Source organism: Cuculus canorus, chromosome 5 (assembly GCF_017976375.1).
Source record: "Cuculus canorus isolate bCucCan1 chromosome 5, bCucCan1.pri, whole genome shotgun sequence".
Lineage (NCBI taxonomy): Eukaryota > Metazoa > Chordata > Aves > Cuculiformes > Cuculidae > Cuculus > Cuculus canorus.
The window spans coordinates 2,775,842-2,798,538 of NC_071405.1; the positions used below are offsets into that span (position 1 = coordinate 2,775,842).

The window sequence follows — 22,697 nt, forward strand, 5'->3', positions numbered from 1 at the left end:
TTAAACTGGACAAAAGGAAGAATTTCTTCACCATGAGAAGGTGAGGCCCTGCCCCAGGTTGCCCAGGGAGGCTGTGGCTGCCCCATCCCTGGAGGTGTTCCAGGCCAAGTTGGATGGGACCTTGGGCAGCCTGAGCCAGTGGGAGGTGTCCCTGCCCATGGCAGGGGGGTTGGAACTGGATGATCTTTAAGGTCCCTTCCAACCCAAACTATTCTATGACTCTCATTCTATGAACCCACCGCTGCGGATGTGGCCGCCTGTCCAAGCGCGTCACACAGCGCGGCTGAGCCGTAACCATCCTCTCTCTCTCTCTCTTTTTAGGCTTTGTACAAACTGTACAGCGCGGCAGCGACCCACCGGCACCTGTACCACCACGCCTTCCCGGCACAGAGAGCAGAGCCCGAGGCCTCTGAGAGGAAGAAGGTGTAAGCCGGACGCGTTGCCGTCAATGCATGAACGACGGCGTCGTGGCTCCCACCCTCGTACCCACCACAAAGTGCTGTGGAACAGGGCGAGCGCGGAACAAGGCGCGTGTCAGGTGTGTTTGTTTGACACGGTGTTTGCCGGGAAGGTGCCGGCGTTTTCCGTTCTGTTCAATATGTACATATGGGTACTGCCGCGACTCCAAAGTGCTTTTAATTTGCCATCGCCAGCACCCTTCCCGGCTAGTTTACAAAGCCTTATTTTCCCTTTCTTAATTAGTTACAAAGTCACTGAAGAAATGCTAATTTACAGGTAACTCTGCAACAAAAAAACCTTCCAGACCTTGCATTATTCAGAAGCCAACTTATTTTCTGATACTTGAACAAGTTATAGCAACACGTAACCAGGTTTTTTTTTTTTCTTCAATTAACTGTTTAATGACATAAACATAATTAAAAATGTATTAACTCGCTTTATGAGATGCTGTAAGGGCACTTCTGCTGTGGTATGTGACTGATGTTGTCCAGAACGCGTACTTTCTGTTCGTAAGCAATGCACAAAATGTCACTTTGTACCATGTCCTGGGGAGTTTCACTGTATTTCTGTGTATATATATCCATTATAGCGCATAGGAAGTGTGTTCTACAGGTCTATTCTTTTATCGTCAGAACTATTAAAGTTTGCTTTCAGTTCCTAAGAAGCTGGTGATAAAGGGAGCAATTATTGACTAACGAAGCACGTGCTTCTCCTCTTGGCTCTTCCCCATCCTTGGTTTCCTTTTGGGTTTCAGAATGGGGGCTTTAAGTTGATATTTTGAAGCTGCTCTGGCCTGGCTCCAGGCGTGAGCTCTGGGAGGGGCTTCTGGCTCTAAGGCTAAGCCGGGTTTTATAAGTCTTGGGTTCAGGGCACAGCTCAGCTCGCTGCTCTCACCTGCTCCCGGTGCAGCTGAGCTCGGAGCATCCAGCACTAACAGCTGATTTTCAGGAACCCCCCCCGGTCAGATCTCTTGGCTGGGACATTTTTTTATTGGACATACATTTTAGGTTGGACATTAGGAAGAGGTTCTTCTGCCAGAGGGTGGTGGAACACTGAAACAGCTCCCGGGGAAGCAGTCACGGCATCAAGCCTGACACTTGTAGAATCATAGAATCAGTAGGTTGGAAAAGACCTTTGAGATCATCAGGTCCAACCTTACCCATCCACAACTAAACCAGATCTCTCAGCACTTCATCTACTCTTACTTTAAAGACCTCCAAGGAGACAGTTAATATTTAATACCTCCAGAAGCGTTTGGCCAACATCCTCAGCTCCACAGTGTGAACGTTGGGGTTGTCTTTGCAGGGACAGGAGCTGGACTCGATGAGCCTTATGGTCACCTCCAACTCTCAGGGCATTCTATGATTCTAAAAGGCAAACACTCAGTTGAACAACCCTCCATTCATTAAACAAAACAATTTTTATTGAATTCAGAAGATTTACAAGAAATGTTGGGTGGTTTTTTTTTGTCTGCAACAGTGTTTATTGCACTAAAAAGAATCCATAAATAACAATTCGGGACAATCAATGAGAATATTGGAGAGGGTAACTGTACAAGTAAAAAGTCAGGAAGCTTTAATACAAGACAAAAGCTTGTTTAAAAAAAAAAGCAGTAATTGTTGTTGCGTCCCTGATTTTTTTCACAGCTGGTTGGTAAGCAGCTCAGAGAATGCTCTTACCTGCCCGTGCGACCAGGTCACAGTTTACGAAATGCAGTTTTACCTCGGATTGAAAACGCTGTGACCCATTTCCTTAGAGATCTTGGTCTTTACGAAGGTACAAGTGTGTGTGTGTGTGTGTCTCTGTGTCCCTCCCTTAACTTCTGTGAAAACTAGTGAATCTACAGGAAATCTAAAGTAGTAATGCATTAAAGGGAAAAAAATAAGGCAATTCAGACTTCGCTTTCCTGAAGCGCTTGGTTCGGACCACAGAAATCTGCTTCCGAAAGGGCATGCGGCAGTCCTGGTGTTACCGAAAAGGAACAGCATCGGTGCTCTGTACATTAAAGCTGTGAAGAACCAGCAGGCCCCTCTCAAGAGAGGGATACGACATCCCGAGGGAAACACACGGAAATCTTTATTCGGATTTTAAATGTAGTTTTGAACCCAGGATGTTTCATACAGTTGCAGCGACTGCCCTTTTAAAAAAATACACGGTCAGCTTCGTAGTAATGCAGCCGACGGCGAGAAAAAGAGACCAGAACCAGTCTCTGACCCAACCCCGCGCTGGTGTTCGGAATAATAAACCAGTTCTCATATGGAAAAAAGATTAACAAATGTTTTCCGTCTTTATAAACAACACATAACACAAGTAGAAAAATATTAAAGAGGATAATAACAAAAGGTGCAACATCAACAAAAATAAGCTGCCTTTTCAACAAAAGCACTTTTTTTTTCTTTTTCAGAGTTTGAAGTGTGAAAACCTTTTAAAGCTCTCGGTGTCCTCAAAGTCTGGTAAGAAAAGAGTTGTTAGCTTAGAAATTCTTGCCGTGCTGCTGAGCGTACCACTGCTGCCGCTGTTTGCGGTGCTCCAGCTCGGTGAGGAGGGCCTGCCGGTACGCTTCATACAGCTTCACGATCCGTTCCAGTTCCTTCATAAAGAGCAGCTTCAGCATCCCCTGGTAGGTGTCCAGGTCCGCCAGCTGGAAAAGCTCCCACTTCAGGATGTGGTCGTATCTGTATGGGTAGAAAAGATGATTATCTGTGAGGGCACAGCGCTTTCTCCCTTGGCCCAAGGGACGGCCTCGCAGCGGTACACCCTTCCAGCAATCCGGATCATAGAGTGGTTTGGGTTGGAAGGGACCTTAAAGCCCATCCAGTCCCACACCCTGCCATGGGCAGAGACACCTCCCGCTGGATCAGGTTGCATCAGTGTTTGATGTGAAGAAATAACAGGACAAGACACGAAGCCATGTCTCAAAAGATACATCAGCGAGTCATTGCTTAGAGCTAAACTGTGGAATCGCTCGTACGCCAAGATAAACTCCAGCAATACTAAAGATCCTATGAAGCGAAGACAAACCAGTGCAGAAAATGCATTTTGGAAGCATTACAACCAATTTCAACAGGCCTTGAAGATTCAGTACTAAAACAGGCTGGAAAAGTTGGGGTTGTTCAGCCTGGAGAAGAGAAGGTTCTGGGGAGAGCTCAGAGCAGCTTCCAGCACTGAAAGGGGCTACAGAAAAGCTGGGGAGGGGCTTTTTCCAAGGGCCTGGAGTGACAGGATGAGGGGGAATGGCTTTAAATTGGAGAGGGAAGGATTTAGATTAGACATAAGGAGGAATTTCTCCATGCTGAGTGTGGGGAGGCCCTGGCCCAGGTTGCCCAGAGCAGTGGTGGCTGCCCCATCCCTGGAGGGGTTCAAGGCCAGGTTGGATGGGGCTTGGAGCAACCTGATCCAGTGGGAGGTGTCGCTGCCCATGGCAGGGGGTGGAACTGGATGGGCTTTAAGTCAGTCTCTTCCAACCCAAACTATTCCATGATTCTAAGGGGGTGTCAGACAACACCAGTGCAGAATTTCCTGTGCGAGGTGAGGAAACAGTGATTCCCCAACCCAGTTTTAATCGTGGTTTTGTCTGATCGGAGTCTCACTCTGCGATAAGCATTTTCAGGCTGCTTTGTTTTGATAGCAGCAAGCCTTGATGTGGTTCCATTACCACTGCAATTCCCCTCATTCCCTGCCTTATAGCAGTGCTTCTAAACACATACAATCTACTTTCAACTTAACTTTCTTAACTTGGCAGCAGGCTACTATGGTTATTAAATGAATAGAAGAAACTTATGGAATAAACAGTTATTTGATCCAGAGGGGAAATAAATTCACTTGAGTGGAGGCTAAAGCCAAAATAGCAGTAAATTTATACAAATAAACTACATTAAATACCAAAAATATCTATTCAGAAGGCTGTATGCAGAGATGGAGAGTGCCGGCTGCTGCTGGAGAGGGTCCCCCAGGTACAATGACCTTTGTAAGCATCCAATGATGGAGTTCAAGCAAACACCACCTTTCCACCTCTGCTCCTTTCCTACTCATCGCACACTGAATTCGTTTGCAGTAGATTTCCCCTGGCTCGCCCTGCACGGACGTATCCTTTCCAACACTCTTTATTAAAACACATTCTGCAGCAAGTCCAGTTCTCAATGGAAGGACTGGTTTTTATTAAGGTGGCAACACAAGCCGGAAAGGAAACAAAGCTCTATCGCAGGCAATAACGGGTTTGCAGGTCTTCTGAGGCCTGCAGCTTTGGTTTTTCAAGCATCACAACTGATTGGTGAACCCTTGGTGGTTCTTTATGAAGCTGCTGCTGCTGACAGCTTCTCAGGAAAACCAGCAAATCGGGATTGCTTTCCAGCGTGACCGTTTGCCTGCCTAAGGAAGTGTTGAATGGAGGAAGAAGGCTAACTAAAGATGAAGCCATCAGCAGTGCCTCAGCGGTGACAGGTCCATGCAAATCCAAAAGATTGCAGGTCTAGTAATGCTCCCCACACAGGCACCGAGTGGAACAGGGCACAGAGCACCAGTACCTGAACTAGAAGACTCGAGCAGGTTTTAGAGCAACAATCAGACACAGAGCCAGAAATTGAAAGGAGAAAGCACGTTCGGACAGAATTCCTGCAGAGCACAAAGCTTCTCCTGGGTAAGAAAGCAGGAGCTTCCTAGACCGAGCACACAGCCAGAATGCCCCTTCTCCAGGGCTTTTCCCAGAGACAGTGAGTATTTCATACAAAACAGGGCACTTCCAACACAAGAACCCTGATCTACTCCTCAATATTTACAGCCTGCTGCGTTAGGGCTGGTAGAAGTCATTCCTGGGTACAGATCCTTGCTCCAAAGACCGGGGGGAAAGAGTCTGAACATCCAAGGCAGGCAGTTTTGGTCTTCTCAGCCAGGCATACTGTGTGAACACCTACCAGACCATCTACCAGACCAGCTTACCTAACCCAGAAGGTAGAGTCCAAAGGGATAAACACAAGCCAGGAGCTCGGATTCAGCTGTGCAAAGGTTCTGATAGCGGCACTCACACTCTCAAAACAAACCTTGACAGATGCTGGCAGAGAGAGGGAAAGGATGCTGCAAGTATCATAAATACCTCGATACTGGAAGTCATTACCTTGAATTACAGCTGGACATCAAAGCCTCTTCTCTGCCTCATGAGCCAAACACCTCTCTTATCTGCTCGCTTACGGTCATGTTTGCGCCAGAACACAGGAGGATTATTCATACAGGTCTCATACTCAGCTGTCAGACAACACACTGCAGAGCTAGCACGCATTACTGGATGTTCTTATCAAGCTTTAAGCTGCTTGCTTTGGCAACAGAGGTTTGTTCTTGAAAGTCCACTGAAAACAGAAGTGATCTTGATTTTAATGACTCTGGAAACTATTTATCAACTGTCCCTTCAGAAGTGCTCAATGCAAGGTGACACTAAGCGAGTGGCTACAACTCTTCCTGAATCTTACAGTACAGTATTGGCATTAACTAACAAACAACTGGGGTTGTATAGCTTAGAGAAAGGAAGACTGAGAAGATACCTTATTGCTGTCTACAACTGCCCGAAAGGAGGTTGTAGAGAGGTGGGTGTTCTCCCACGTGACAGGTGATGAGAGGGACTGGCCTCAAGCTGCGCCACGGCAGGTTTGGATTGGACATGAGGAAACATTTCTTCCCTGAAAGGGTTCTCAGGCCCTGGCAGAGGCTGCCCAGGGAGGTGGTGGAGTCCCCATCCCTGGGGGGATTTACGAGTTGAGCAGATGAGGTGCTCCAGGATCTGGTTTAGTAGTGGAAAGGTACGATTGGACTCTATGATCTCAAAGGTCTTTTCCAACCAAGCAATTCTATGATTCTATTAACCAGAATTTAAAGGATACTGGAAAATACATGACTTTTTATTCCCCGATGAATGTAAATTCTATTGAACAGTTTGAATTAATTAAATGGCTTGTTTTTTTCAGTTTGTCTCAGCTTACTTGATATATCCCCCAGGAAAAGGGGCTGAGAGAGTTGGGCTTGTTCAGCCTGAAGAAGATTCTGAGGAGACCTTAGAGCAGTTTCCAGTACTGAAAGGGGCTCCAGAAAAGCTTGGGAGGAGCTCTTGATCAGGGAACGCAGTGAAAGGACAAGGGGGAAAGGTTTTCAGCTGAAAGAGGGGAGGCTGAGATGAGATCTTAGGGAGAAATTCTTCACCCTGAGGGTGAGGAAGCCCTGGCCCAGGTTGCCCAGAGCAGTGGTGGCTGCCCCATCCCTGGAGGTGTCTAAAGCCAGGTTGGATGGGGCTTGGAGCCCCTGATCCACTGGGAGGTATCCCTGCCTATGGCAGGGGGTGGGACTGGATGGGCTTTGATGTTCCTTCCAACCCAACCCATTCTGTGATTCTATGATAAAGAAATTCCCCGAATCTCAAATTGTTTGAATTGTCTTAAATGCGTTTCTCAAGTTCCAAGAGAAGAGCCACCAAGAATCCACACAAGAGAGGCTGAAGTATTTAAAACTACATTATCTGGATGTGCCAAAGACCTAAATAAAGACATGCAGCTGCAGCCAGCACCTAGAAGCATTTCTAGGAAGCAAGTCCTCCCACTGGTTACAGGAACTTAGTGTGTCCCTGATGCGCAAGCAAACTGGTGGATTTCAGGCCAATTTAAATCCTTCTGGGCTGCTGGCAAGCCCAGTAGCCATGAGAAGGAATAAACTCATTCAAATAATGAGAGTTACCAGAAGCAGTTCCAAAATGAGGAGTTTTTAGGTGGAATTTAGAACATCGTAGACTGGATGAATTAGCAACTACAGACCCACCCGCTCACTCCTGTAAAACTCACATTCTCCGTTTTCCTCATGAAAGAGCACATGATTGTGTAGCTATTAAAACATATCTGGCTTTAAAAATTGCTTTTCTATTTAATGTTTCTCTTCTGCAGAGCTGTATCCATTAGAAAATGTCACTTTTTTGCATTATGCCGAGTCAAATATTTTCTTGGAGGAGATTCCCTGTTCCTAGAGCACTGTTTCTTTAAAAAAAATGACTTTTTACAACCACTTAAAGTTCTTGAACAGAAGCAGGTATTTTAGTGGATTCAAAATCCTTAAGTGCGAAGGAGAATTTGTATGTCTTTTAAAAAAGAAGCAGGATCTACATTAAGAATGTAACACCCTAAAAATATTTAGCATGTTTTAGCCACATGGACACTGTTCTTACAAACACACTGAAACTGAAGCACATCCTCTGGTCTAATTATTCATCCTGCAACTCATGTGAACTGCAAGAAGCTCTGTGATGATGGCTTTAAATTGGAAGGGGGAAGATTTAGATTAGATATTAAGAAGAAATTCTTCACGCTGAGGGTGGGGAGGCCCTGGCCCAGGTTGCCCAGAGCAGTGGTAGCTGCCCCATCCCTGGAGGGGTTCCAGGCCAGGTTGGATGGGGCTTGGAGCCCCTGATCTAGCGGGAGGTGTCCCTGGCCATGTCTGGGAGTGGGACTGGATGGGCTTTGAGGTCCCTTCCAACCCAAACCATTCTATGGGTCTATGATTTCAAGTCATGCCCAACACAAAGCAAAGTGACACAATCAATGTCTGGGCCAACTTCCTCACATGCTCAACGGTTCTTTAGCAACCTCAGCAATGGTTCTTTAATAGCTCCAAGCTAGAGTTCTACTTTCAGTCATCAAAATTCATTTGTCTTCCTTCTGAACTATTCATGCATAGTGTGAAATGTAAAGAAAAAGTAAGCTTACTTGACGGGAGCCCTGGCGTAGACCTGGAGCCAGTCGGGAATCTCTGCAGTGTGGTAGGGGTTGGCGGGGACGAGGAGCGGTTGGCTTCTCTCGGCTGGCTGGGGCTGGTAAGTCACCGGGGGAGGCTGATCGTAACGGGGAACGCTGCACAGAGGAAGAAAGGTAAAGCCAGAATCTCCAAGCAATAATTTAATGATAACCACTATGCCTAAGTATTAACACTAATACACAAGTTAATGCAGGCAGAGGCTGATGATGCAACCACAGACTGCGCGTTGCTTCAGCAGGCGGCTTTCTGTTGCTATTTTTGCACTTTGCTCCAACCACAGCTGTAGGCGTTGCTGTTATCTATTAGCACACCATAAAATTCACCTTAGCCCTATTCACCTACTGCCTGCTAGCTGGATGCTAGCAGAGCAAAAACGATATCTGCTCTTAAAAGATTAAAAAGGTATCAATTCAGCAGTGATCCACCAGTTAATACCTCAGAACAAATGTATTCAGGCAGCAGCAGATAATAGTTCTTCCATTCATAACGGAAGACATCCTCGAATGCTTATATTTTGTGACACACATTAAAAAGGTTTCTCTTCCTGGGTAACAGCAAAATAGACTGAGCAGCAGAAATTAACTGGTAGATTTCGTGTATACTAATTATTTTGCCTTTAATTTATGAGTAGCTAAAATACTCATGTTCATTCTAGACAAGACTTAATTCATGTTTCAGATGGTATGTGCTCTTTTTCCAGGCAGTCTCCTGGAACATCAGATCAAGTTCCTTTTCAGTCTACAATTCAGTTCTGTTCTGAGTGACTTTGTTGTACCGACAGCTGAAGAGAATAGCTGCTTTGTCTGAGAGAGGTAGGAAGAATATCCTGTTCCTGAACTTAAGACAGTAACAGACGAGGAAGAAAAAAAACCCTAAGAATTACCACTTATTCTAAAAATCTTAGTCACAAACCAGTGAAGCTTACTTCTAAAAATAAAAAGGTTTTGGCACATTATGTATGAGACAGAACCAGTTCCACTTTCTTAACTTGCTTAGGAATAAAACAATCACAGAAGAGAAAGTCACGTCTTACCTAGGAGCACAAGGATGTTTGTATTGAGCTCTTTTATTGACATGATCCACATAGTACACTCCAAATTCCGCGGACTCCACTCTCTCCCAGCCCGGAGGCAGCCCCTCTCGTTCCAGCGGATGGCTCCAGTGAGTGGTGTTAGTGTTATGGTCTATATAGTACTTCCTTCCTCTAATAGTCCAGTCCACCGACCAGCCAGGAGGAAGAGGTAAATCTTCGGAACTATGATTTGTTAAGTTTCCTAGAGATGTAGCAGCAACTCTGCCAATGCCTAGGAAAAGGGAAAGTGGTGTTTAGCTAAAGCGGGAATACTCAAACGCAGTATTATGTATGCAGCCATCCCCCCACTTGCATCACTCTAAACTTTGACCACCACCAAAGTAGGCACTTGTAAGTCAGTAAAACAGCACCATCAAGTCACAATAGCTAATTCCCTTTCAAGCCTCATTTGTTTTGCTCTCCTCCACCGCCAGATTCACTAACGGTTTTATTCAGAGACAGTGAAAGCATCCTTGCTTTTTCAGTATAGACATATAGAGTAGGGACAAAGCTGTTATTGGTTTGATATGCTGAGCAGAGAGAACTGATGTAAGATTACAGATATTAACATTTTACATAAATGACAGTTTCTGTTATTATAGCTTATCAAAACTATTCATCTAGCATAAAAACAATGCTATTTCTTTTTCTAGTTACAGTCAGAAATAACAATGACCTACCAGAAACATTAAATACCAAAGCATTTCAGGTTAACCAGTCCAGAACGGTAACAGGACTGGGCAAGCCAAGAGAGAAGGGGTGAGCAAGGTTAGTACCCTACTGCGATGGCAGTCACCACCGATGTGTGCGCCATCATGGCCAAAAAGTGCCATCAGCCACAGGAGAAAAACAGGATCCTCACAGGATTCTGCAGCAAACCCTCTGCTGAACAGTCACCCTGCACACACTGAAGCTGATGTGGCCACTGCTTCTTTGCTACAATTCCCCACACCTGCTGGTCAAATGCGGTGCCCTTGGGACAGTCAAGCTTTCGGAATGCAATCCACACAGGATCTGGAGACATTTTGCTCAGAGCGACTCAAAACCTCCTCCTGCTCTCGTAGGCCAGCAGGCTGTGTATTTACTTCTCTACAACCTGTTCCTCTCTAAAACAGAGCCCTGCACTCCCTAACGCTCACAAGCATGTGAAATCAAGCCACCTTCAGCTTTTCTCGGTGATTTGGACTGCACCAGCAGAAGGGATTGTCTGGCAAGGAAACTGAGCCCAGGTTAGGTGAGTTCCGGGTAGGACAGCTGACAGGAATCAGCAGTTACTTTCCCATCTCTGCCCTTGAAGCACAGCACATTCAGGTTTATCACTGAATAGCTGATTCCAGAGACTGTTCAGCAGCATTTTAAAATACATGATTTGTTGTAACAGATTTTACATGATAAAAATGTGCATGCTGGGTGCCGAAGGAACATCACTCCAATTCCATCCTTTCCTTCCCTCTCTACACTATGGATACTTCAGAAGGCAGTTGAAATAAAAGCCGTAATAGAAAACTAAAGAAAACCCTCCAATCCCAAAAAAGTCCCACCCACAAACTTTAAGTGACATAACCAAGAACTCTGGAGGTCTCTCCACTCCTTGGAAGCCTACTGGACCTGCTGGCTCAAATTCAACTATCTTTTTAAAACCCTTTTAGGGAGTTACCTACTTTTACCCACAGTTCTACAGTTCAGCTGCCCGGGCTTTAAAGAAATTCCAATTATCTTACAATCCCACATTCAAATGTGTCTATTCACTGACAGTATCCATCAGAGTCCATGTGTTCCTGTTTCCCACAGGCACAAGAAGGGACTTGGAGGTCTCTTTTCCCCACCTGCTCCTAACTCAGATGGTGACTCTAGCAGAAGGACCACTGCCTCAGGAACACACCCACCCCTTTCTTTCTGGTTTTCAGACATAACATTTGTGTGATTACTGTTTAAGAGAAAGGCAGAGCCCATCTCATCTGAAGCACGTTATTAAAGAGGTTTCATTTGCGGTCACTAACTCAGACAGTGATAAGGCTGAATTTGCAACAAAACTGTTCTATTTCTCAGGCAATTCCACACTCTTGTTTGCTTATGAAGGCAACACACCTTTTTAGCAGTACAGACATGCGCTAGCCAGGGGATGTGACCTATTAGGACCATTAGTTTGCAGATAAAATGACACAGACCGAAACCTGAATGGGCTGCTGTTAAAATACAGGATAGCGGTCATCAACAATAAAAGAATGGGAAGGCTCCAAAGCAGCTGTATCAATAAAAACTAAACTTAAAACAACTTCCCAGGCTTCCTCCTGAGTGCTGCTCTTTGAAACTTCTGTGCCCATCTACAATCTCTCTCTAGCCTTGTCGTGCTCCCAACTATTTGTCCTTCAAGTATTTCCTCTTGTCCTGGTACTCACCCATTTGCGAACTTTATAAAGGAAGCTGATGGCTGCGTTCACATCACAGCTCCCCTTTCTCCTTACGGTTAAACAACCCAGAGAGAGAAACATCCTCGAGGCTGCCTGACCTTTAGCAGCGCTGGGGCAGGGAAACTATTTCCAACCCTAGCTACAGTCAAGTCCCTGGTTCTGTTTGCATTCCAGTGATCAAACTGCAGGATTTTAGCTTCTTGAAAATACTGCGCTCTGGGTAAACAAATGCAGTTTTCTCCAAGTATTTCATGTAAGCATGAACAGTGACAACTACATCACCACTATTCAAATGTGAACACACAAACCTACTGGGAGACAAGAGCTTTCACAAAGGTATAAACATATTTTTCTGCTTACTGTTTAAACCAGCACATGTCTGTATTTGTTACAGCTCTTCCTAGTGAAACTCTAGGATGATTTCAGCAGCAATTACACTTATATTTATTCTATGGGGTCCAGGTTAGCCCTCTCTAACATTTGGAAGCTGGTACTAAAAATTGCACAAGCCATCCTCTGCGCCAGTTCTCTTGACATAGTCCCTGCATCTATTCACACAAAAGCCTGGGAGACAGACTCGAGTAAACCAAAATCCAATTTTGTAGAGAAACCCCCTAAAAAGTGGGCTGAAAAACCACGCTGCACCCCATGGAAAGGCAATGCTTGCAGTCCCGTGTCTGCACAGCCATTTAACTCTGGCTGCACGGGTTCTCCCAGTGGCAGCTTATTGTTCTCATTTCTGACATGCAAAGAGCAAAGCCAATACCAGACCACAAATATATCATGCATTCCCTTTGCTGTTTGGACTCCATATATGAAGAAACTGAGCCAGACCAGTAAGATAAATTTCAATAGCTGTATCAGCTACCAGATTTGAACGGTGTTCCAAGCCTCTACAACTAGGAAGGTCTGATTATGAAATCAAGGCCAGAGTTATAAACAGATGGTGGAAATACTTCCAATTTGCAGACTACCACAAATAGTCTTAATGAGCATTTTTCCCTTAAAAATCACAGATAATATTGAAAGATTCTCGTAACCTCTGAGGACAGGCTGAGAAGGCTAGGGTTGTTCAGCCTGGAGAAGAGAAGGCTTTGGGGAGAACTCGGAGCAGCTTCCAGTACTGAAAGGGGCTCCAGGAAAGCTGGGGAGGGGCTTCTTACAAGGGCCTGGAGTGATAGGACAACGGGCAATGGCTTTAAATTGCAAGATGGAAGATTTGAGATGAGACATTAGGAAGCAATTCTTCATGCTGAGGGTGGGGAGGCCCTGGCCCAGGTTGCCCAGAGCAGTGGTGGCCGCCTGATCCCTGGAGGTGTTCAAGGCCAGGTTGGATGGGACTTGGAGCAACCTGATCCAGGGAGAGGTGTCCCTGCCCATGGCAGGGGGGATGGAGCTGGATTGGGTTCAAGGTCCCTTCCAACCCAAACCATTCCATGATTCTATGACTTGCAATGCCTTGCAACCATCAGTCCACCATGGCATTCAAACTGGGATTAGCACTATTTATACAATCATTTATGTAACTGGAGTCACAGGAGATCAAAGGAAATCGGGTATTGTTTTTTCTTGTATAACTCAGAAGATGCTTCCTTCAAGGGAGGGTGGATGCACATGGCAGAAATAGTTCCTACTATGATCTTGAACAATAAAAGAAGGTGAAAATCTCTTTTCATATACATCTATACACACTGTAAGTATCAATAATAAGAATTAATAACACTTGGAAGAAAAGCTCCTATGTGATCCTTTCCAAGGTACAAAGGAGGAAGTTATAAGGCAGCCTAAACCCACTTACCCTGAGCACTACCTTTTCCATGTCTCATTCCCCAGGTGCGAGACCACTCGGTGTTTACATTTCAGGTAGGGTTTCTCCTTCTCATAGCAGCCCAAGGCTTCACACACAACTGTACTGCAAGCACCAAAGGTATTTATTCCCTGAATCCTGGATTGGTCCCACATTTACCCAGTACAATGCAAACCAGCTACAGAAAACGGCGAAACTCACAGCCTGAGACAGTTCTACCAGAACATCTAGTATAAAACCTGTCCTCTTCCTCTTGATAGAGGATATGATCTCAACCACAGGATAACAAAACCCAGACTAGTTAACCAGTCCCCTGTCACTACTCAGTGATTTCTTACTCTCATACTGGTTTACCTACAATAAGGCAGAAATTCTCATTTTTCCTGCTTTCCCAAGGAACAGAGTTGCTTAAATCAGCTGCTATTTCCAAATATTAAGTGTCTCCTCTCCTCTGCTTAATGATGAGTGCTGTTCCTCATAGAGCAACACTACCAAATCTCAAGAACAGTCAACAACAAACTTAAATTTATGCAATTGTGAATGTTTTTCAGGCTGACTCTTCAGAGTCCAGCCCCATTTGTTAACTGTCTCAGAATGGGTTTCAGATATTTTACGGTTCTGCTGTTGCTTTTAAGGAACGCTAATATTCAACACTATTTGTGGCTTTGCTTTTTCCTTCTCTTGTAAAATATAGAATGTTCAGTTTAAGGTCTTGAATGAATTGCCAACCAGGGCAAAAAGCTGCTCCGCAGCAAAAGAAAACCCTGTTCAATGCACTTGCCTGCTCAGGAGCATCTTCATGTGCAAAATCATGCAAAGAACTGCATGACTTCATGCACTTTGAGACAAGAAAGTGCAAGGAATAGCAACCACTTATTACCAGCAAAACCAAGATTTAAAATACTCAGTTTTAAGTAAGGCCAGGTACTACATTCAGTCTTTTTCAACATCTCCATCAACAGGGTGTCCTAATATCAGAACCAGAACTTTGACAGCACATTCCAGTGCACTGCAGCATTTAATTCCTTCACTTAAGTTTCTCTTAAAAACGCGTCTTAAGCCAGTAACGTCACAAATGTGAAAAACGTGTAGTATCTTCTTCAGCCAAAGAGGTTTTGTTTGGTTTGTTCTACTGATACAGAACAAAGGAAGCTGTACGATACATGTTAGTGCTTCCACCGCCCAGTGCAGGGGTTTTATGGTAAAGGCACTCTGCCTGGAAGGAAGCCCGTGTTCTTTAGTTAGGATGAAAGGCTTCCAGGTCAACCAAGGGCTGTGCTTCAGTCTGCCTGGCAGAACACACAGGAGAAAAATCATCTCATAAAGGGAAAAAGAACAAAACTGAAGAAGGAGTCTCAATTTGTTTGTTAGGCACAGTGCTGATGTAGGCAGGGAAGCCTCAGGTCCCACCAACACCCACAGCTACCTTCAACCACATTTCAAAGTGTTGAAGAACAAATCCAGGCAAAGAAAATGCACTCATATTTGCCTTTAATTACATCAATGGTCCCAAAAGCATTTTTTTCAGGGTGCCAAGATCTTCTCCCTTCCCCTCATCAAACTAGGATGAAGAACAGGAAGAGAAGATGAATGATCAGTTTAATTTAAGGGAGTAAGTAATAATAAAATAACAAAAAGAGGTTTCTCCTGTTTGGACAGGCCTGCGAATTCTAGGCCTTCCTAACCCATTCCAAAGCAGCTGAGGGTGCTTCCTGAGCACAAGCACATCACTTATCAGAGGGAATGGGGCTTTCCAAGTAAGAACAAACTCACGGATAGGAAATGGCAGGAAGCATTGTGAAAGCTTAAAAAACTATACTACAAAAATTACTGCAGAGTCAGCGCAAAAGGAGACAAGACAGGAATTGCCGTTAGTTCAAAAATAAATGAAGTGTTCACACCTAAAAAGAAAAGCCCTGCTACTTCAGCTCTAAATAGGTGTCATTTATTAATTTGTATTCTTTGGTTTGCTTTTATATTAAACACGAACACCAGTTTGGAGTTTTTAAGGGGTATAACACTTCCCCTCCCTGGAGGTGTTCAAGGCCAGGTTGGATGGCGCTTGGAGCCCCTGATCCAGTGGGAGGTGTCCCTGCCCATGGCAGTGGTGGAACTGGATGGGCTTTAAGATCCCTTCCAACCCTAACCATTCTGATTCTAATTTAACACAAGATGAACCTACTCTCACTAAAGCGCACTGGATTCTCTGTTCACAGGATTAATAGGTTTTCTCCTGACATCCCAGCGTACAATCCACCACCAGAAAGTCCCTTCACACTGTGGTTTTTATTCTCAGCAATTTGCATAGACACAGAAGAATTTTTTAGCTTACCGCTCACACGGGTACAAATAACTCTGAGGTCTTGGTTACAAGTTAGTTCCAATCTATACTGTAGATATAACTTCAACCACAGACCTCCCCAAACTTTTAACCTAGAAGAGAGGAAAGAGATGTCGAGGAAAGACAGGAAAAGTCTCTTAGAATTAAGTTTGAAATGGACACTAAAAAAATAACTTCAAGAAACGCCACAGAGGTAGCAAACATGCAAAATTAGAAAATAACTCAACTGAAGACAGTTCTCAGGAAAACCAGCAGCACTAGATTGGTAATTAAAAACAAATCTAATGAAAACGAGAAAAGAAGGACACGGAGAGTTGAAGCATGGCGAGAGAAAAAACATGCCTTGAAGGAGAAATGTCTACGATGAACAGATCAATGCTGGCAACATCACATGTTGGAAAATCAGTGGCTTGCTTAAATACTCGGCTGAACATTTGAGTATGAAGATCTCAGTAAGAACACATTTTCAGGTTATCTCCAAATTATAAAGAGGACAACCTTTGTTTTGAGTGAAAGCTGAAATCCACACACATCTCTTCACTTTCAGATCGCTGCGTCTCAAAAGGCATCTCAGCTGTAACAAGTGCCAAACCATCACCCACCAGCAGCGAGCACACCTTGTGTTCATCCAGCCATCAACCCACCATAACAGAACGGACACGGGGCCCTTCTGAGCAAGGGCAGGAGAGAAGGGAATGGGAAGAAGGCAGCATCCACAGATTCTAGCTAATGATATGCTAAAACTGTAGGTATCAGGCAATTCTGTCATTAATCATCTTAGTGAACAGCTTGCATAAGGTGAAATGTTTAGAAACAACAATGGAGATGTGTCAAGAAAAAGTACTTTAGACAAAGAATGTAAAAGGCCTGCCTCAGTATCCTGGGAATACAGGAAAAAGGAACCAGAAATTACAGAAAGATGAGTGCAGCTCAATGAAAACACTGAAGGTTTGAAGACAATGGATGGTTCAAATTAAAAGAAGCTTAATGGTGAGATGTTCATACTTCTTTCATCTAAGGTTTCCTTACTTTTGGCCACTTAATTCTTTTACTGAGGAAAAGTAAGAGCAATTCCTGAAAGGCCATACAGAAATTAAGAACATAGGTCAGTGTTCTTACTGCAGTGAAACTGAAAGAGGAATGTCAGAGCTCATATTCCACACTGAGAGGAAATGGTAAACACTGGCAGACAGAACACTCACCTTTTTTGTCTCTCCCTACGGCTGTGTAAATTGAATACTCACTCATTACAAAATACACGTAGAATGTGTTTGAACTACTAAACGTGAGAGTGAATGACAAAAGACCAACCAAATAACCAGCAGCTTCTTCCTGATTTCCAGGGGTTTAGGGGACACATAGACAAACAGGGAGAAAAAGGTCTTTTCAGAAAGAAATCCATGTTGCTACAAGTGACAAAAACACAACTGTAAAGCCCTGCTTCTAGGTTGCTTTAAAATATGCTGAACTAAACCCCACTTGCAAACCGACAGCTGGAGCTCTGCTGCCTCTGCAGACTGTCCCAGTGCCTGTGGCAGTGGTACCAGTTTTGAACTCCTCCTCATGCACACTTATTGCACCAAATGTGATTTAAACCGATGGAATCCTCCCCTCCCTACCTAACCCAGCCCATGCTGGTTATTTGGATCAGACAAACGTTTAATGACTGCAGCTGACAACAACTGACAGTGATGGAGGGCTCTGATCAAAACTGAAGCAGATCAGGTGTATTAGCATTTAGCAGAACAAACAAGGAGAGAGCAGCAAGTCGTAAACTTTGGTATTTCAGTATTTATTGTCTAACTGCGCATCACTCTTCTGTTCCTTTCATCTGTGCTTCTCTTGTCAAAACCCCACAAAACACTGCCAGGCTGGGGTTCCACAAAGGGGCTGCAGCCCCAAAGGCTGAGGTTATTCCTAGGAGATTTATTTTTCTAGACAGGAAATTTATTTTACTAGAGATTATTTTCTATTTTATGGAGCACCTCTGCTCTGAGGACAGGCAGAGAGGGTTGAGGTTGTTCAGCCTGGGAAAGAGAAGGCTCTGGGGAGATCCTAGCTTTTTTATTCCACCAACAGATTCACAACAGCGCACAGCACTAAGTTATTCCTCAGTGTCATCACAGATCTAATCACATAGTTTAAAAAGCAGCATTTAATGGATTCTTCTTTCTTACGCTGTTCTTTCATTAGAAAACAAAGACAAATTCCAGTGAATTTGGGGAGGAAACAGGGATGCTGGAAACAATTATACAAGCTATGAGACAAAAACAGGCTAAGGAGCAGGAAGTCAATTTTAGCACTAACTACATGTCAATTTGCTAATTACTCAAGGCACTCACTCCTCCCTTTATTTATTATAAATTACTTGAATTATTGAGGTCAAATTAACACAATAAAATTAAATAATAACACAATGAGAGTTAGAATATAATACTAAAAGAAAAGGCCAATGTTATTAGAGCTGTTGGTTATTCCAGACATCAGGAAAACAGTAATGCCCCCTAATAAATAGAATTCCTTGCTAGGCAGCAACTGAATAAACTTTGTCTTGAGGAGATGCATATACTTAGCATTAAAAAAAGAGAGTTGCTTGACCTTACTCCATTTATTTAATAAATCAATCATAGTTTAAGTGAATTTTTTCCTTTCTGGACATACACAATCAAACTCAAAGAAGTGTGAGCATGAAGTGTAGGCAGATTACAAAAATGCCATTAAAAAGAAGCTCTGTCCGACACAGCCTAACCCTAAAAACCAGACCTTGATCGCCCAGACCCATCTCTGCAACTGAAGTCTTATCAAACAAACATTATTAAAAGGCAGCAATTAATGCTTACCTGACGTGTGCCTGCCGGGATTCTGGGACAGCCGCTGGAAAAGGTCGCTGTTGTGTTCATAATAGCGGTAGTCCTCATGTACACGATCATTTAACTGACGTCTCCTCTGGGCATCATAAAAATGGTCGTAATAATAACAACGGGCACCAGCACCTCCGTTTTCTAACACTGGATTGGCTTCTGTTAAAAAGGACTGGGAGGAAGAGCCATATTCTCTAGGGACATCTGCTAAATTCCTCACAAGGTAGGAAGGTGCAGACAGTCTGTTGCTTTCCCGTCTCATGATTTCATGAGGTGGCCTCTGCACAGGAGTTCGAAGGAAACTCTGGTTTCTGGAAACAATTCCATCTGCGCCAGAAGTGTATACAGAAGAAGTCGAGTCAGGAGGGCAGATATCAGTTCGTCTTGGAATGGTTGGACCGTGACGGATAAATGAAGGCATCAGATCTGATATAGGGCATGAAAGAGAAATAACAACTTGGTCTGTACTTACACAGAAAGCACCTGGCTTGATTTACATCACAGAATGGAGGAAATTCAAATGCTAGAACCCCTTTAAAGCATCTCTATTGCACATCCACGTACACAAGGTAATGCTGCAGTCTGTACTGGTGCAAGAAATCCATCGCATCCTCCACCAGCAAGAAACTATGGCCAAAAGAGGACAATTTTCCCAGTGCAGCTGCATTTACAACAAACATATAGAAAGCCAAACCCAAAACACATCAAAAAAATCCAAACCCTCCCACACTGCACTGTGGCTACAACAGCCAGGTTTCATCTCTTCCTGCCTCCTAGCAGAAAGGCACAATAAAATCCAAGCTCCCACTCTCCCCCTCCACCAGCACCACTGCCTTTATGGACTCAAACCAACCCAAGACCTCCACGCTCACAAGAATCCACAGCAGAATGAGCAACAGGATTCATAACTTCTCGCTCATCACAAAGTTCAGCCAGCAAAGTGTTCTCGTTTTGTCCATGTTCTCAAACCATCGTGAAGATATTTCACTTCCTCCTTCACCTACAGAGGTTTCACACACCAGCAGGGACTTCCCGCCAATTCACTGCCTCCCTCCCCTCCCATCAGTGCTGTTACTCCTCTCCCTACTAAGACTTTCAATGTGATACAAATAAGTAGTTGCCCTCCAGGTGAGCTAATACAATGACTTTCATTTGGGAGGGGATTATGCCTATTAGTAATTATTTTTATTAATACATTCTTATAATTTAGGTAAAAATGCAGTGCTTCTCAGAAGCTGTAATCAGTAGACTTATAATACCACAAAGCAGTCATAGAACAGCTGATTATCACATCACAGCAAACAGCATAAATCAGAGAATGCTTTGGGTCAGAATGGACCTCAAAGCCCACCCAGTTCCACCCCCTGCCATAGGCAGGGACACCTCCCACTGGATCAGGGGCTCCAAGCCCCATCCAACCTGGCCTTGAACACCCCCAGGTATGGGGCAGCCACCACTGGTCTGGCCAACCTGGGCCAGGGCCTCCCCACACTCACAGCAAAACATTTCTTCCCAAGATCTCATCTCAATCTCTCCTCTTTCAGCTGGAAAACCTTTCCCTTTGTCCAATCCTTGCACATCCTGACCAAGAGCCCCTCCTCAGCTTTCCTGGAGCCCCTTTCAGTACTTAAAGCTGCTCTAAGGTCTCCCCAGAGCCACCTTCTCTGTGGGCTGAAGAAGCACAACTCTCTAAGACACACTGACAGCTCGGTTGTTATTGTTTTTTCCTTTTCTTTTTAAACACTAAGTCAACAGAGCTGAACTGTAAAGTGATTTGCCTGTTGGCTGGAGAACCAGCTGCTCATGCAGCAAAGCCGAGTACCCACTCCTGCCAGCAAATCAATTGTTGCTAGTTGTGACCTCCAAGCTAATCCTGCCATTACACTGCAATACATTTCAGTCTTGGGTTGTTTTCACCTACCAAAAGCTACCTAAGTATCCTTTTCATGTGTCTGTGCTGGTACAGTCTGAACAAAACAAGGGCTGTGGCACCCCTGTCAAGTCAGACACAGAAAGATCTGTGCATCCAAGGTACATGGCATGACCTCACCAGGTTGATTCACGCCCGAGAAGTGGAATGCTTGCTTCCACAAGAATTTTATGCAACTGTCTCATACAGTTATCTCCTTTTCAAAGCACACACCTTTTGGCAGCACATGCTGCCTTGAGCGGGAAAACAACCACTCACTTCTGGAAAGGGAATCACACAATTAGAGAATAACAGAATGGGTTGGGAGGGACCTCAAAACCCACCCAGTTCCACCTCCTGCCATGGGCAGGGACACCTCCCACTGGATCAGGGGCTCCAAGCCCCAACCAACCTGGCCTTGAACACCTCCAGAGATTAGGACTTCTCTGGAGAACCTGTGCCACTGCCTCCCCACCCTCATAGCAAAGCATTTCTTCCTAATATCTCATCTCAATCTCCCCTCTTTCCGCTTAAAACCCTTCCCCTTCACCCTATCCCTGCACTTCCTGATCAAGAGCCCCTTTCAGTACTGGAAGCTACCCCAAGATCTCCCTGGAGACTTCTCTACTTCCGTCTGAGCAAACCCAACTCCTCACGGGAAAACGTTTCTCCCTAATATCTCATCTAAGTGTCCCCTCTTTCAGCTTAAAGCCAGGGGGTGGTGACCTGTCCCGCTCCTCCTTGCCAGGAGACAAATCTTCATCCCTAGCTACTGGAAGCGAGCAAACACTGCTGATAAAATGAAACGGCTCTAGGTTTGGTCACCCTGAGCCCCAGGTGCTCCCACACAAAGTGTGAGGTTTCCTTTTAAATCACATCTCCCTGTCAGACCCCACCTCCCCATCAACTCTCACCTCCCTCCCTCACTCCCAGATCTTATTGGAAAAGACTTTGAGACCATAAAGCCCAACTGTACATGTCCATTAATACACCATATCCTTAAGCACCTCATCTACCTGTCTTTCAAACACTTCCAGGGATGGGGACTCCACCACCTCCCTGGGCAGCCTCTACCAGGGCCCGAGAATCCTTTCTGTGAAGAAATTTCTCCTCGTGTCCGATCTGAACATGCCCTGGTGCATCTTGAGGCCATTCTTTCTTGTTCTATTATCTGGCACTTAAGAGAAGAGCCCAGCACCCACCTCATCACAACCTCCTTTCAGGCAGTTGTAGACAGTGCCGAGGTCTCCCCTCAGCCTTCTCTTCTCCAAGCTAAACATCCCCAGGTCCCTCAGGCACTCTCAGAACCCCTGCGCTCCAGTCCCTCTATGTCCATCTTGGAGTGAGAGACCCTAAACTGAACCCAAGATTCAAGCTGCAGTCTCGCAGCATCGAGTCCAGGGAGACAATCCCTTCCCTGTTTCTGCCTGCCACCCCGTGGCTGATCCAGGCCAGAACGCTGTTGGCCTTCTTGGCCACCTGGGCCACTGCTGGCTCACATTCAGCTCGTACCAACCAGCCCCCCCGGTCCTCCACAGCCGCTCTCAGTCCTCCCCCCCAACCTCGAAGCCTGCAGGCCCGCCCCCCCTCGACACTCACTGCGCAGCAGGGGGCTCGTCTCCTTCTTCACGTACTTGCCCTGCACCTCGCCGGGCTTCGACAGCTCGGTCCGCGTCTTCTTCCGCGACAGCATCCCCCCCTCCTCCCGGCCCGCTGCTGCCGCTGCAACGGCTGCTGCCGCTGCAACCGCCGCATACCCGGCCGCACCCGCCCCTCAGGCGCCCGGGCGCGAGCCGCTCCGCGCCCTCATGGCGGGCAGCGCCGCAGGGGATGTTGGGAGCGGGGCGGGGCCGGGGACAGCGCCCCCCTTGCGGCGCCGCGGGGGATGCTGGGAGTGAGGGGCGGGGCCGTTAGGGGAGGGTCCAGTGACATAGCCCACTTGTAGCGCCGCGGGGGCTGCTGGGAGTCAGGGGACAGGGTGGGAGGGCGTGGTCAAGGAAAGGGGCGGGGCCAGTGACACCGCCCACTTATAGCTCCGAGGGGGCTGCTGGGAGCAGG

The 22,697-nt window shown here is 45.5% G+C and overlaps 2 protein-coding genes across 5 annotated transcripts in view; one reads left to right on the plus strand and one right to left on the minus strand.

Annotated features, from left to right (window-relative positions):
• Positions 1 to 1,123, plus strand: part of ATL1 (atlastin GTPase 1) — a 34,441-nt gene extending 33,318 nt beyond the window's left edge. For all 3 annotated transcript variants that reach the window (XM_054069041.1, XM_054069040.1, XM_054069039.1), the window contains one exon: positions 322 to 1,123. In XM_054069041.1, the coding sequence (XP_053925016.1) occupies positions 322 to 429 (108 nt within the window). In that variant the 3' untranslated portion in view covers positions 430 to 1,123. The remainder of the gene's footprint in view (positions 1 to 321) is intronic.
• Positions 1,124 to 1,864: 741 nt separating this feature from the next.
• On the minus strand, positions 1,865 to 22,493 carry SAV1 (salvador family WW domain containing protein 1). Of its 2 annotated transcripts, XR_008450231.1 has the most exons (6): positions 22,239 to 22,493; positions 18,710 to 19,156; positions 9,272 to 9,542; positions 8,190 to 8,333; positions 5,570 to 5,798; positions 3,010 to 3,134 (listed from the first exon to the last, which is right to left on the minus strand). XR_008450231.1 is itself a non-coding variant. In XM_054069042.1 (5 exons), the coding sequence occupies exons 1-5, from the start codon at positions 22,330 to 22,332 to the stop codon at positions 2,933 to 2,935; spliced, it is 1,158 nt and encodes a 385-aa protein (XP_053925017.1). In that variant the 5' UTR covers positions 22,333 to 22,491; the 3' UTR covers positions 1,865 to 2,932. The 2 variants fall into 2 exon arrangements, 1 of the variants encoding a protein (XP_053925017.1); XM_054069042.1 differs by lacking the exon at positions 5,570 to 5,798 and having other exon boundaries at positions 1,865 to 3,134; positions 22,239 to 22,491.
• Positions 22,494 to 22,697: the final 204 nt, after the last annotated feature.

What these genes read in the sequence shown, in the direction of transcription:
- SAV1 (XM_054069042.1), bottom strand. Translation starts at nt 22,332, where the DNA reads ATGCTGTCGCGGAAGAAGACGCGGACCGAGCTGTCGAAGCCCGGCGAG. An exon ending in GACGAGCCCCCTGCTGCGCA is followed by an intron (nt 19,157 to 22,238) that starts GTGAGTGTCGAG and finishes GCCCTATATCAG; the next exon opens with ATCTGATGCCTTCATTTATC. An exon ending in TACGCCAGGGCTCCCGTCAA is followed by an intron (nt 3,135 to 8,189) that starts GTAAGCTTACTT and finishes CTACCCATACAG; the next exon opens with ATACGACCACATCCTGAAGT.